Source organism: Taeniopygia guttata, chromosome W (genome assembly GCF_048771995.1).
Source record: "Taeniopygia guttata chromosome W, bTaeGut7.mat, whole genome shotgun sequence".
Lineage (NCBI taxonomy): Eukaryota > Metazoa > Chordata > Aves > Passeriformes > Estrildidae > Taeniopygia > Taeniopygia guttata.
Window position 1 is genome coordinate 23,451,183 of NC_133064.1, and position 12,776 is coordinate 23,463,958.

The following is a 12,776-nucleotide window of genomic DNA, read 5'->3' on the forward strand; positions in this document are numbered from 1 at the left end:
AATGTTCTATACAAAACCAGAAACTTGATGGAAATAAAGTGTGTGTGTAGAGGAGAATGGAGATTTCTTTGTTTTCAAATATAGTCCTGAAGGGCAAAGAGTGCTAAGATGTAATAGAAAAACGATATGGAGAAAGGAGGTAATTTCATCCATGAAATCAGCCAACTCTCCATTATCTAAGGTAACAGGAAAGCAAAGAGATGTCTAATGCAGACTTTGCTATGAAGATCAAAATGGCTCCAAAACGTTACAGTCTACACTAGAAGAGTTTATTATTCATGTGAACTTGCATATAACAGCCCTGACATCTCTGTGTCTCTACCAAAGACTCCTGAAGTTTAGAGAGGTATGACTGTACAGCAGGTTGTTTCTGAGCAAAATGGCTCCAAGCATTCAAACAGAACTGGAACAGAATTGACAAGTTCTTTCCACAACCCCAGTTTATTGAGAAGAATAGGAAACATACCAGGATATAGTCAATAGTCAGCCCAGGCTCAGAACTAATGAAACCAATATTGAGTAAGAGGTTATACTAATGCTCTGCACTGCACCCTAGAGGGCTTCCACTTTTGAAAACTGCACAGAGGTGGTTCAAGTGTTAAAGGTAGCAACTTAGTTCATGTTTTTGAGGTGTTCTGCTTATGGATCAGACTTGCTTCTGGAGGCAGTATAGTCATGTTCACAAGGCCTGAGCTACTAACACTCAATTTTAAAACGGTTGAGAGTTAACTGCAACTGAAGAAACAAAGATATGTCTGGGATAACTGAAGTGAGCATATTGGAGAAGAAAAGTAGGGGGTTTATGGGAAAAGACTACACATTTCAACTGATTCTTTTCCCTCATGAGGCAGTATTTTGTGGAGGCAGATTAAATCTATCTCTGCAGTTTACAAATCATCAGTATTAATTTATGCTCTGTAGGACAAATTCTGACCCCAGCTATATCTCCATGAGAAAAGTAACTTCCAATATTGCTTTCCAGCAGAAATTTAAACTGATCAGTTTATCAATGCTGCACAACAAAATAGAACGTGTTACAGTTGTGCTGGCTCTGCAAGGCAAATAACATGAACATGGGAACAGCTATTCACAATCAGTTATTGCTCTACAAAGTTTATTTTGAAGCAGATAAAAATGACTAAAATGTGAGTACTAATAATATTGAATAGTATTAATTTTTATACGTAAAGACTACTCAGAATATAAACATCCAATTTCCTTCTAAACTTTGCCAAACATTTATGCAATAATGCAGTTATCACTCATTGAATGAGATTTAATCAATTTTTTATTCTCATAATTTAATTTAATGAAATGCCCTTTCTTCATGAGATACTCCAAGAAATTTATCTTCTATAACAATGACTATTCCATATTCTTAAAGTTCAATTTTGGACAAACAAAAGAATTCTGAAATACACATTTGTAACATTACAAATCTATTCAGTGTACTTGTCACAGATCTTTCATTCTCTTGATCATTTTGTCTTGTTTTACCTGAATTCAGTTTTACAGTATCCTTTGAGAAATATTATAATTTATTTTTAACCCAGATGTGCTCAATGAATTGTTTAGAAAGATGACCAGAGCTCTTGAGTGGATGTAATGAACCTAGAATCCCTTAAAGCATATAATTACTGTGAAAGTTTTCCATAATTTACTTTGCTCCTCATAGAAGAATTTCAACAGCCACTGGGACTTATATGTATTACTTACATTCAAAAGCTTCTTCACTGTCATTGTCTTCATCAGAACTGATTTCAGCATATTTTGGTTTCTCATTAACCGTGCTACGTTTGCGCTTGTTCATTTTCACACGTTCACAAAGTGGCATGGTGGATTCAATTTCTGCCAGGAGATCAGGAGGCAATTCCTTTAACACTGACTCATCTATGCTACCTATTAGTGAAGAGTAAGAAGAACAAATGTGAACCTGAAGATAATAATAAAGGCTCAACACTACAGTCCTTTCTCAGGAACTGCTTAAAGTATATCCACTAATAAATATTAGTGCAATGAGATATACTTGTATGTATTTGACAGCCCTTTCTAAAGTTGCATTTGTTGTTCACACTGCAACTAGAAATTAACACAATACATTGCATACACATCTCCTTCAATAAAATATTTTGTTAGGTATATAAACAAATTCAAATTGGTGAATTTCCTTTGTAAAAAGACATTCTTGCTCTATTTCCACAAAATTTAGTCTTATTTTGGTTCATTCTCTGAATTCAGCAGGTTTTCTAACAGTGTATGTAATTTAAGTATTCATTATGCCTAATTAACAGTTCTGTTTATTCTCATTCAAATTGTTTAGTGCACACAAGACAGTAATCTTCCTATTTCCAGCAGTTAGAGACAATCTGTGGCAGAATCTGTGGGGTCTTATCCCTAAATACAGACAAAATCATTGACATTTCAATCTCTGCTTCAGATTTTTTTTCTTACCTCTTACTTGTAGTTTTATAACGCAACCCAAATTTTTGCTTGATTTTGTTACAAAGCAAAATTGAAATATTTTCATTTAATATAGAAAAACAGGAAGCTGAAACACATCGGGTTTCTTTTCCACAGAGGTAAATACTTAGATATCATCACATGATTCTCAGCACATTTTGAAACTATTATTAGGCCCATTTGGTCACTAAAAAGGAATTTACAGTCGAAATATTTTACACGTGACACAAGGAAACCAAATTAATTCAAAAGTATTTATTGGGGGTTTGTTTGATGTCTATTTATCAGAGAACCTATTGCACAGATTTCAAGATTATTGGACTAAACTGTTAACCTTTTTCCAACAACACAACAAATGCCTTTGTCATAAGTGCCTCTCTCTCCTTCCCAAGAAATAGAGAGAAAATCACCTGCCAATTGCTATACTCCCACACAAATTCTCCAAGAAATCATCTTCTGGATGATAATTCACTTTTTAAATTACATTAACTATATCACTAACATAACTTGCTAAAATTTATTTAAATGTTTAGACAAATATTCCATCTTCTAATCCAAGTTTAGTTTCTCCCCCACTTTAAACAACTTAAACTGGAATTAGAAGAGCCTGAATAAGAGAAAATAGTTTCCAGCAATAAAATGTTTTTAAAGTCTCATATATTGCTGGTTTCACATATCTCTACAATGAAACTAATTATCAGAACATTATTTTTCTACAATTCTCAGGTATATTCATCAAGTCATCCAATTCAAGTGCATTTTAAAAAGGATTTAACTTAAAATACTGGGGTTTTCAAACTGAGGTAGGAAAAGTTATTTGAGGATAGCAAAAGTTGTTCCTGCTTCCCCCATGCTATAGTCACTCATTTATTTGCTTTAAATTTCAATCCTTTGATAGTCACCACCTGACAAAGTTCTAAAATTCATAATATTTATTTTAAAAATGCTAGAAAACATGTCACAGTGTGGTTCAGCATGGTGCTTTGAAATGATTAGTCTTTGTGGACTGGGCACTAGATTGAAGGTCGGCAGAAATAAGACAGCATGGACAGATCAGTTCTGTGCGCATCGGCAGCTGACTGGATGCCAGCCAGGTCTAGTCTGGATGCTGCATAGCCATGTCTGAGCAGTGGTATCTCTACACTAATACTCATTGCATGCCTATGCAATGTCTGAAGAGTTAGCATACATTCAGCCTCAGACTAGAGGAAAATTTGCACATACATATTCAAGACAATTTCTACAGGTGACATTGCTAGAGGGTCTCAGATTCTGGGTTATTTTAACATGGATTCTCCATGCACTGTTGGTAATTTCATTGAAATCAGGGGGACAGTACACAAGAGCATAAAGCCTATAGGAAATCTGGCCAAATATACTGCAAAAACCAGCTGCAAGGAAAGGAACAAAAGTTGTGTTATGATTCATACAGATGCTTAAATGCTAGATGGGCTAGATGTACTTACACTAGCAGGAGTATTTTTCTACAAATATATCTTTAAGCCTCTCCTAGTCTACAATGAAAATTAAATTTAAAACCAGAATAATTAGTAAGACAGATTGCTTGGAAAGGAAATAAGAAAAGGAAACAAGTCAGTAATGGATTGTATACCAATCTTGGCAAGAGTTCCATAACCAAATTCTAATTAAATTCAATTTCAAATTCAGTTTTAAAACTATGCCTGAATATTTCCTAATGTAATTTTAAGATTGTGAACATTTTGAGGAACTGTTAGAACAGAATTCATTCTTATTTTCTTTATACCGTGCACAAAGAACATATCAGTAAGACTAAAAAATGTTATATTTTAAGTAAGAAAACCTAAAAAACCCACTCACCAAAACAAGAAGTAAAAAATCACAAGCTACTACTTTCATACCTACTAGGAATATCTATTCTTGTTTTCCTTATTGATTTTATTCTGGAGGTAGAACACTACTCAGTCTTTAAAAATAAGTCAATTGCCACAGTGTTAATTATACATAACTGGAAAATAAAAATGCAAGTACTGTAAATATGTGGAAAAATAACTTTATTTCCTTTTCAAAAGTTCTAAGTATTCTATGTTCGCCAATATAATTTAAACTAATGCTTAAACTGTACTCTCTCCTGTTACAGATATTTCAGATGACAGTATAAGCGTCTCCCCTTTTTCTTTTATTAGGGAATATGAAAAGCTTTCTGGAATAAAGAAGGGAATAGCAGAAAAGAGAACAATAAATTATTGCAAAGAGCTCCATAATCTATCTATAAAGTGCTTTCGTCACATTGCTCCCTGGAATGAGTCTGCTGAATGCCCAGTTTCCTTAGCTGCTGAGGATTGTAAATAACCAAATCTAAAAAGTGTTTTACTCATGCAGTACACAGGAGTTGAGCATGACTGCATATGTATGAACAATTCTGATATACATGGGAAAGAACTCCCTATCCTTTCTGAAGAATTTCAGGGATACTATATACTGTGAAACTTTAGTCAAAATTTTAAAAATATTTTACTTTATTACTTATGTTATTTTGAGTCAGGGCAACCCAATCTTCACTAGAAACATCTTACTAAATTCCATTTTTATAGCTCCATATTTTATAATGAATGTACTATTTGTACGGAGTAATAGAGAAATACTTAAGGTATCCAGTTCACCATAAGAATCTAGTCACATGGCAACAAACATTAGGTTATAAACCCCATACTAATGTCTTTTCAGTTTACAGGATATTTTTCAAAAACATTTAAAAGACAATAGAACACAAAACCATTTGAAGGCATCGACAAAAACATGTATGATCAACTTAGTTTTTCAGTTTGTTTAATAAGTTTGCGAAGAGCTGGTACCTACTTTCCTGTTCCTCGACTTTCTGAAAAATTTTTCTTGGCAACAGAATAACTCAAATTTTTGCAATGTGCATGATCGGCATATATGGTATGCCTGAAATGGACTATAGGCATCAGTGTTCTTCAGACATCAGTATACTCTTAAAGTTGTTGCTACTATTAAAATAAATAAGCAAAACCCACAAAGAATGCCATCTCAACCAAATCTTTGTTCCACTGTAAGGAATCACAATGCTGATAAACTCCACATTAGTGAAACTGAAGGATGAATCACAGAGCATCTGTAAGAACAGTTCATATTGATGAACCATGTACATCAACAACCACTTCTTCAGTGCTTTTCTAAACCTATGCAATGCTGTTCATGACTTACTAGTTGCTTGATGAAGGAAGAACATATGTTTGGTTTTATTTGATTGCTATTATAAAAAGATTTCTTAGAGAAGTTATTCTAGAATCTTCAGCTGTTAGTGAATATCCACTGACCATCAAGATGCTTGTTGCTCACCAAGCAATCCTTGACAAAATATAATACAGCTAAAAACCAGCCACAGAAACTCAGCTAAAAATGAGGTCTGTAAACCTCTTCCCATATTCTATTTTAATCTGAGAAGCGTTTCAAAGGGTTTTGCCATGTACAGTGAAAAGAGTTCTATAAATGTCTAGTGGATATAGTATTTCCCTTCTTCATGTATGGCTTAAAAAAAGAATGGCAAGGCAAGGATCTAATTCAAAGTTCAGTATTGCTTTTTGTTCATAACTTGATGGATGGTTTCAAGTTTGTACAACAGTCTTTAGCTAATATTTATGCAAATCTAATCTTTAGAATGATCCAAAATAACTTTGCCTTGAAGTCAAATAGATCTCCCTGATTCAGGCAGATGCACCCATCACCAGAATGCCTTCAAGAGAGGTTGAACATAAAAAAACCCCACCAAAAACCATAACATTATTTTGGACATTTATTAGATCCATTCAGTATGGAAAGCACAACTATATTTTCACATAACAATTAGTGTGTTCATATTAGTTTCACCTGGCTTGATATGGCAACTTCAAACAAGCAGCTATGGAAAAGGGGATGATGCTTGCTGATGCTTAGGTCAGCTTTCCAGGATCAGAGAGGCTGTTCCTGCCATAAAATCAAAACCAAATCTTCTCAGTAATGATTTATTTTGTTTTTCAAACTATGGAAAGCAGATGTATGGTTTACATTTTGCTGTAATTTCCTATTAACTGACAAGTCATCAAGATTCAAAAATATTTATAAACCTAAACTCTGATTTGCTACTTCCATAAGAGATGGTTAGTACAGTGGAAACAATCCATATCAATTTGCTTATATGATTACTTTGAAATAACCATGACATCAAAATTTCCTGTTTGGACATACATCTATTGCAAGAAATGAACAAGTGTTTGAAGAAAAACTGCCCTTGAAGTTCATTTACAAACTAAGATTATGTTAATGAAATATTTTGTATAAATTAGCTTCCCATAAATGTTCTTTTCTCTTTCTGTGCGCTAATGCTTTGTAATAAACAAAGCTGCAGTTAATGCAATTTCATATTTATAACCTATATATACCTTGTATTTTAAAGTGCATTTTTTTCCACATATCAAGACATTATAGAAAAGAACACACAAGAGTTTAAGAAGGAACAATGACACTTGTTTGGGGTGTAGATATGAATCTCAATTTTGCATTTCTCAGTGTTTAGAAATATAAGTTTAGCCACTTCCCACATTCTGGAACTTCAACACTAATGAATTGCCACACATCTTCATTTTGACATTAAAAATTAAAACTTACCTATTACAGCTCAGTTTTGTTCTCCCCTCACTCCTTTTTAGTCACAGAAGACATTAAATGCTTACTGGACTCTTCTTATTTTGCCAATGCCTAGTATATCCAGTCTTGCTGTTCTTCCCAGATACCAAACTCACCTTACATGCCCTCTCTGAGCATTTGATAGAGGATGTTCCAGTGGTTTTAGGTCTACCTCTTTTATGTATGACTAGGTTACTGTCTAACTCTTTCAAGTCATTTTGGCTCATCATTATAACTACACTGATAAAACGTTCCGTGTCAGACATATATACAGGAAGGAAAGCAGTTTCTTTCTGGATTAGCTCAACAAACCTTCAAACTCTGCTAAATCAAATAAAATATACTCTTACTCCATAACAAGAGTGCCACCTTCTTGTTGTTGGATAGCCATATCATTGTAACTACAACAGCACAGACTCACAGCTTAATTCTATTACAACTACTTGTGCAGATAAGGTTCTATTTTAGTTTAAGAACTAAAAGCAAAAAGAGGGGATAAAAGTACTTCCCTGCTTTATATAGATGTTTGGAAAATAAACACGCTTAAAAAATAGTTAAGTACTGTTACAGTATAGCACTCAGTGCAAAGGGCCACATGACTACCTGGGATTGATGAGTAGCTTACTGGTTAAAGCTGAAAATTTTCAGCTATCCCTTAGTGTGAAAATTTAATTGCATCCTGATGTAGGAATGTGCCCCCTGTTGATGGAGTAAACAAGTTACCCTTTGTCCCCTTAAAAAGGAAAAAAGCCCAGAAGTTTCTCTCCTCAATTTCGTTAAAAGACACCTCATAGGACCTTGGGGACTTCACCTCAAACTTAAGGATAGCTAACTGGATAGGAGCCAAAAAGTCACACCTAAGCAATTCCCTAGAAAAGAAGAGAACAAAATAAGTTAATCACTTTTGTGAAGTGTTTTAGCAGGAGCAAGAACCTCTTGCCCTGACTTGTCTTTTCTCTGTAAAGAGCTTTTTTATTTTGCCTTTTATTAAAACTTTTTGTTTCCAACACTATCACAGGAGCCATCCTGCTTCTTTTATGCCACCTGAGGTAGATGAGCTATCAAGGGTATAATGCTTATCTCTGAGAGCTTATAAAACTAGGCTTGAGAAGAGAAAAAGCATTATCCTTTCCATTGTGCTCTCCCTTAAAATGCTCCATTATGTCTTTACATCTCAGTCCGTGGTGATCTGAGTCCCCTGCTCACCAGCATCACACTACTCCAAATAATTCAGTGCCCTGGAGAGTTTTAAGAACAGAAGGGGAATCACAGGGAAAACACTATCCTTTTATCAAAATGGAATTTAAGGCATGAGGAAAGTACATCTGCTCATAAGACAGAAGTTACACTTTTATCTCAATACCATATCATCAGCTGAAACACACCATCAAGATGAATACTGATGAAATAATCTGAGCAGTTTTTCTCTTTTTACTACTACTACTCTGAGTAGTTTTTTCATTTACTTTTCTCTTTCCCATTCTCTGCCTTAAGGTTTGTGGAAGGTGTGGAAAGTATGGCAGGAGCATCTCCTGGCAGGAAGGAGAGAAGTACTGTTTGGAAGTATGTCCTATATAATTTCATAGAACCTGCTTGAACACATCTTTCAAAATAATTTTTCCTCATCTACCCTAATACTGACACAAAAGGAAAGCTCTAAGCCTCGACATAAGCAAAAGGAGAGGTTCAAGCTCTCTGGTTATATTCCAGTCATTAGCTCTGACTTTAAGAAATGGGACACAGTCAGGTTGGTGGGTCAGAGAAGAATCTGGACACAGAAACAAAATAATTCCATGATGTAGTAGATGTCATCATTACCCATGGCTAAGCAGCACAGATTCAAAAAGGATTTTCCAATTGCACAAAGTACTCTTAGAAGAAAGAAAATTTTGACAGAGGGAAGAGGTTTCCAAAGAGCACCCTGAAGGATCCAAAGATCAAGGAATATACCCAATACATATTCTCCAAAGATGCCAAGAACCATGAGAACTCACTTTACATTGATATTAATGATTTCCTCAAACTGATTTCTGCAGCAGCTATAGCCACAAATTACTTTATTCCTTATTGCTATTCCTTGACTTCTCATCTTTATAAAAATTGATAAAAGAAGGCTAGAGTAGTTTTGCAAGATACTTCACAAAAAATATAGCAGTACTCGGCAAAAATGGAGCAAGATCAACACTTTAAATAAATGCAGTGCTGCACAAAGAACCTCACTTTTATGAATCTACTATTAATGCTTGCAATCTGGAATTTATGACTGATGCATTTTCTCAGCCATGTATTCTGATTAATTTAAAAACTGAGCCATGGGGCCTCACCTAAGAAAAAAGATCTTCATTAAATATAATCAAATCAAACCTCATTTGTTTTTCTCATCAAACTCCTATATAATCAATATAATTCAACCAAGATCTTTGCAGAGAACAAGCAAAACATATTCCATTATTTATATCTGTTTTGTGACTATAGGCACATAATCTGCTTTTACCTTGCTCTATCATGGAAAGATTCTCATACTTTATCATCTTTTTTCACTTCTTCAAAGTAACTTAATTACATTAACAACAAGAACAAAAAATTGCTGATATTTTAGATTTTAATATAAAGTACTACAGGAAATACTCAAAAGATAATTAAACAATAAGCATATTTAAGTAACCTTTATTTGATGCAAACAACAATTTGGTAACTTGAAGAACAAAAAAGGTCTCATCTTTTTCTTTTCTGTTCATTGATAATATTACCATGAAGCAAAAATAAAATGCAAATTTCAAGTAAATAGTTTAAATTTTCCTAAACAGAAACAGCTACTTAAAATGGTTGAAAATGTTGAGCAACAGAAAAGTTCATTTATCAGAAGCAAAAGTGAGGGTTTCCCTTATTTGTATTTTGCCAAATTTATCCTTTCTCTAGAAGAAAATTCATACCAAAAATTTTGATCACATATCCCTGCACATATGCCAAGAAATAACATCTATATTTAGATACTTACTTATACGCATTAACATGTCAACACTGCATATTGTAATATCAAACAAATTTCTGGCCCACATGTTTACATATTGCAGTGCATTGTTGCAAAAATAAATTATGCAAAATAGCTTCAGCTTTTCCCAAAAATAAGAAGAACCTGATCAATCATCCATACCCATGAACCAAAGGCAGTTTCAGACTTTCAATAAATTGCTGACAAATTAGGCAATAAATTTCTATCACTTACATGTACCAAAATAATTTTTCAAAATTGAACTAGTTAAACAATGCACTCCTAAATCTGCAAACAAAACAAAATATTTCAGATGAACCAAAGAACAATGAAATTATTAGATTTGGTCAAGTTTACTGTTGCTGCTAAGAAGTAGATGTGCAAGAAGTAAATTTCACTCTTAGTATCAAGAGAAGACTTAAGAACAACTGTGAGAGCAAGAATCAAAATATTTACCTTAGTGGCAAAGACAAAAATAGGAAATAATCCAAGCAACTTCCAGGCAAAGCAGTGTGCTGAAAACGTCTCCTATTGTACTGGTAACAGATCAACACAAGAAAGGACTCCGGTGTGGAACTGCTAAATTCCTTCTGTCTACCTGATATCAGTTTATCCAACATCTACCAGTAGTAGCTTATCCAACATCTACTTCTGAAAAACTGACATCAAAGCCAAAGGCCCCAGAGAGTATGTAAAATGCCCACACATCCCAGCACATTTATTGGAATAGAAGAGATGCACCATACTTAAAATATCCCTGCAAATGGGAACAATCCATGCTAGAAAACCAAGATCTTTCCAGACTACAGGATTTAACTGATATTATTTACACACACACACACACACACATATATATAAATATATAAAATATATATTTGCACCTCAAATATTTTTCAAACCATGAACTTATTCATTCCAGAAAGGAGAAAAAAAAAAAAAAGCTAAGTGAACAAGGAGTATATTAAAATGGATCCTTTGAAAACCCAACATATCTGTAAAAAGTTCTAATGTCATGAGGAACAGCCAGCTTCTCTTCTAGACTAGTTAAGTTGAAAAGGGGTAGTCACGAATTCCTCAGAAAAGAGGAAAATCAGGAAAATTGTATAATTCTCATGAAAGTTATTTTTATTCTACAAATTCAGTTAAATTTAGAGTTTAAAGGAAGCTTTAAAGACTTCAGCTGTAAACCATTAAATATATCCTTTACTTCTCTGAAATGTGGCATAATTTACTAGATGTTATATGTAGTAGATATAATTTGCGCCATTTCTAATATGATATATGTGATATTGAATATTTGTTAGAGTATACACGTTTGTATTAGGATTCCCCCCCACCCTCACAGGCACAGGTGAGACCGGGTGTAGATTGGAAACTGATTTACAAGTAAGAAGGTACAGCTCGCCAGGAGATGGGCCATGTCTGGGGAGATACAGAAACCCCAGGTGCTGATCGTTGAGTGAAGGACCCGAGATGGATATCATGGAAATCCTCAGGCAGATACATGTGAATACAGCGTTCCCGAATTCCCGTAAATTTCATAATGGGATACAACAAACTCCGGACACTGAATTGTTCTCCCTCATCACCAAAAAAGAAAATCTTATTAACATATGGACTCTGAATAGAAAAAAAGACTGCTGAAATCTTGGCCTCAGGCGGAATTTTCCCTATAAAAACCGCTTGTGCCAGGATGGAGGTGTGTGGGCATGGAGGAAAACCTCTGCTGAGGCTGACTCCTTGTTGCACACCCAGGGCCGACCCCGGGCTCGGCTCTGTTCTTTCCTTGTGGCTGGCTAGATAGAATTTGATTGCAAAATAAATATTTTATTTTTTCATATTAATTTGGCTGGACAAATTTTCATTTATAATACTAGAGAACTTTAGAGAAAGTTTTAACATGCTTGATCCATGTGGTAGTATATGCACATGCAAGATGCCCAGTGAGTTATTCCTCTGGCCCTCCCAAATGCAAATGCAGTTGCTACCAGGAGCTCTAAGAGTGATTCTAAATTTCAGATTTGTGGAATTAAGATGTTCCCAATGGTTATCTTTACAAAAGGATAATCTGTAGTAAGCAATCTGAGTTCCAGGAAATATGCTTTTATTCCAGTTATTTCCTAGCAGCACAGCTGCTTGCCTCACTGATTTCAGTAAGTACTACAGTATGCCTCTTTCAGCATCAGGAGATAGTTATTTTTAAAGTAAATTTGACTTGAACTCTAAAGTTTTCTTGATGAGTTAATATCCATAAGATATTTTTCTCAAAGTTTTGTCAATTTTGTCTTTGTAGAAGTCCTATACATAAAGGATTTAAGCAAATGTTTAAAATTTATTTACACTCCTTTTTTGTCTAGTTTTCATCTGCACCAAAAGGTATTGGTGAGTAGCTCAGCTGTGCTGTCCAGAGGACTGTAAGAAGCATCAGAAGTTTGCTCACTGAGCTTTTTTTGTCATTCCTATCTAAAAGATGAGGCCTAACTGGTTACTCTGCTTCACAAGTGAGACTTTTCAGCAGTACTAGAACTCAAAGATGGACCATCACGTTACACAAATGCCATGCAACTTTGCACTGCTACAGCCTGCCACTGACTACAAATTATAGTTATTATAGGCTCTGAAAAAGTAATCTGGAATTAAAAAAACCCAAACACACAAG

General features: G+C 34.5%; 1 protein-coding gene across 3 annotated transcripts in view; it reads right to left on the reverse strand.

The window, feature by feature from the left end:
* LOC116806872 (nipped-B-like protein) overlaps positions 1-12,776 on the reverse strand; it is a 162,934-nt gene that overhangs the window by 54,174 nt on the left and 95,984 nt on the right. For all 3 annotated transcript variants that reach the window (XM_032744675.3, XM_032744673.3, XM_032744674.3), the window contains one exon: positions 1,717-1,899. In XM_032744675.3, the coding sequence (XP_032600566.1) occupies positions 1,717-1,899 (183 nt within the window). The remainder of the gene's footprint in view (positions 1-1,716; positions 1,900-12,776) is intronic.